At 33.8% G+C, this 1,993-nt stretch overlaps 1 protein-coding gene across 1 annotated transcript in view; it reads left to right on the plus strand.

Moving 5' to 3' along the window:
• The window catches only part of LOC107181561 (vesicle-associated membrane protein 7-like), a 23,546-nt gene extending 22,933 nt beyond the window's left edge, over positions 1–613 (plus strand). The window contains exon 5 of the mRNA XM_015557640.1: positions 344–613. Coding sequence (XP_015413126.1) covers positions 344–613 — 270 coding nt within the window. The remainder of the gene's footprint in view (positions 1–343) is intronic.
• Positions 614–1,993: the final 1,380 nt, after the last annotated feature.

Here is a 1,993-nt window from a genome sequence, read left to right on the forward strand (position 1 = left end):
CTGAAATACAGTGAGATATTGCCTTTTTTCCCCCAGATATTTTATTTATTTTTAATTAAAATTACTAGGGTTACATTAGTTAATAAGATATATAGGTTTCCAGTGTACAATTCTATGATATATCATCTGTATATTGCATTGTGTGCCCATCACCCAAAGTCAAATCTTCTGTCACTATATATTTGACTCCCTTCACCCTTTAAATCCGCCCCCACTTCCCTCTGGTAACCACCATACTGAGATATGCCTTTGACACTAATATTCTAATATGTACAATATATTATACCATATTAGATTTTATTTATAGAAAATAAAATTTGCATTATATTTCTCTTCTGTATAGATGAAATACAATAAAAATCAAGGTGACAGCTCGATATCCACACTGAGGAGTCAAGTAACTGATGTAAAAATTATTATGACCCAAAATATTGATAAAATATTGGAAAGTGAAGAAAGATTGAATAGCTTCACTGACAGAACAGATGGTCTCCACACAACTGTAAGTGATGCACACCTGTCCTGGTATCCAAACAGTAATCTAAACCATAGGGATAACCCCCTTGAGGCAAATTGCCTAGAGCAAAACTATACCATGGGTACAGTGAAATAATCCTATACTACCATATTATGGCTTTATCAAGAAATTATTGGAATACAACTAAAATATTAAAAGAATAATTATAAAACAATCCAAATTTTTTCAAATTAATCAAACTTTTATTTTTTATAATTATTGAATTTTTTAGGGTGACACTGGTTAATAAAATTATATAGATTTCAGGGGTACAATTCTATAATACGTCATCTGTATAATGTATTATGTGTTTACCACCCCAAGTCAAGTCTCCTTCCATCACCATTTATGCCCCCTTTATCCTCTCCTACTTCCCCCACCCCTCTTTTTATCTGGGAATCAACATACTGTTGTCTATGAGGGGTTTTTTCACTTAATTTCTTCAACTTTTTACTAGACCCCCAACTCTCTTTCCTCTGACAGTTGTTAGTCTGTTTTCTGCATCTGAGTCTGTTACTATTTTATTTCTTTTGTTTATTAGATTCCACATATAAGTGAAAATTATATGGAAATTATCTTTCTTTGACTGGCTTATTTCACTTAGCATAATACTCTCTAGAGAGACCCATTCATGCCGTTGCCAAGAGTAAGATTTCTTCTTTTTTACAGCTAAGTAGTATTCCATTGTGTAAATATACCACAGCTTGTTTTATCCACTCATCTACTGATGGGCACTTGGGCTGCTAGCAAATCTTGGCTATTGTAAATAACACTAAAGCAATCCAAAATTTAAAAAACAAAGTAGGAAGTGATTATTTTCACAACAGAAGAAATTCTTATATTAAGAAACACACAGGTTAGTCAACAAATAAACTGAAAGGGGGGAAAAAAGAGGGAGAACTTACCAAAAAATGGATTCAGAGGGTATAACCATTGCAATATGTGCTCCTTATTTGGATTTTGATTCAAACAAACTATAAAAATGAAAATTTAGCCCTAACCGGTTTGGCTCAGTGGATAGAGCGTCGGCCTGCAGACTGAAGGGTCCCAGGTTCGATTCCGGTCAAGGGCATATACCTTGGTTGCGGGCATCTCCCCAGTGGGAGGTGTGCAGGAGACAGCTGATCGATGTTTCTCTCTCATGGATGTTTCTAACTCTCTGTCCCCCTCCCTTCCTCTCTGTAAAAAAAATCAATAAAATATATATTATTTTAAAAATGAAAATTTACAGATACACACTAAAATATTTATGAATAAAATTATATAACATCTGAGATTTGCTTCAAAATAGTTCAGGAGTGGGGGAGTATGGGGTATAAATTAAACAAAATTGATAATTATTAAAACTGGATATTGAATATTATACTGTTCTGTCACCTTTTTTTTAATTTAATTTAATTGTTTCCATCACCTTTTATTTCCTCTTTGCCCTCTACTACCTCCAACCCCCAATCACCATCCTGCTGTCCATGTCCA

The sequence above is a fragment of the Myotis davidii genome, unplaced genomic scaffold (assembly GCF_000327345.1).
Source record: "Myotis davidii unplaced genomic scaffold, ASM32734v1 scaffold449, whole genome shotgun sequence".
Classification (NCBI taxonomy): Eukaryota; Metazoa; Chordata; class Mammalia; order Chiroptera; family Vespertilionidae; genus Myotis; species Myotis davidii.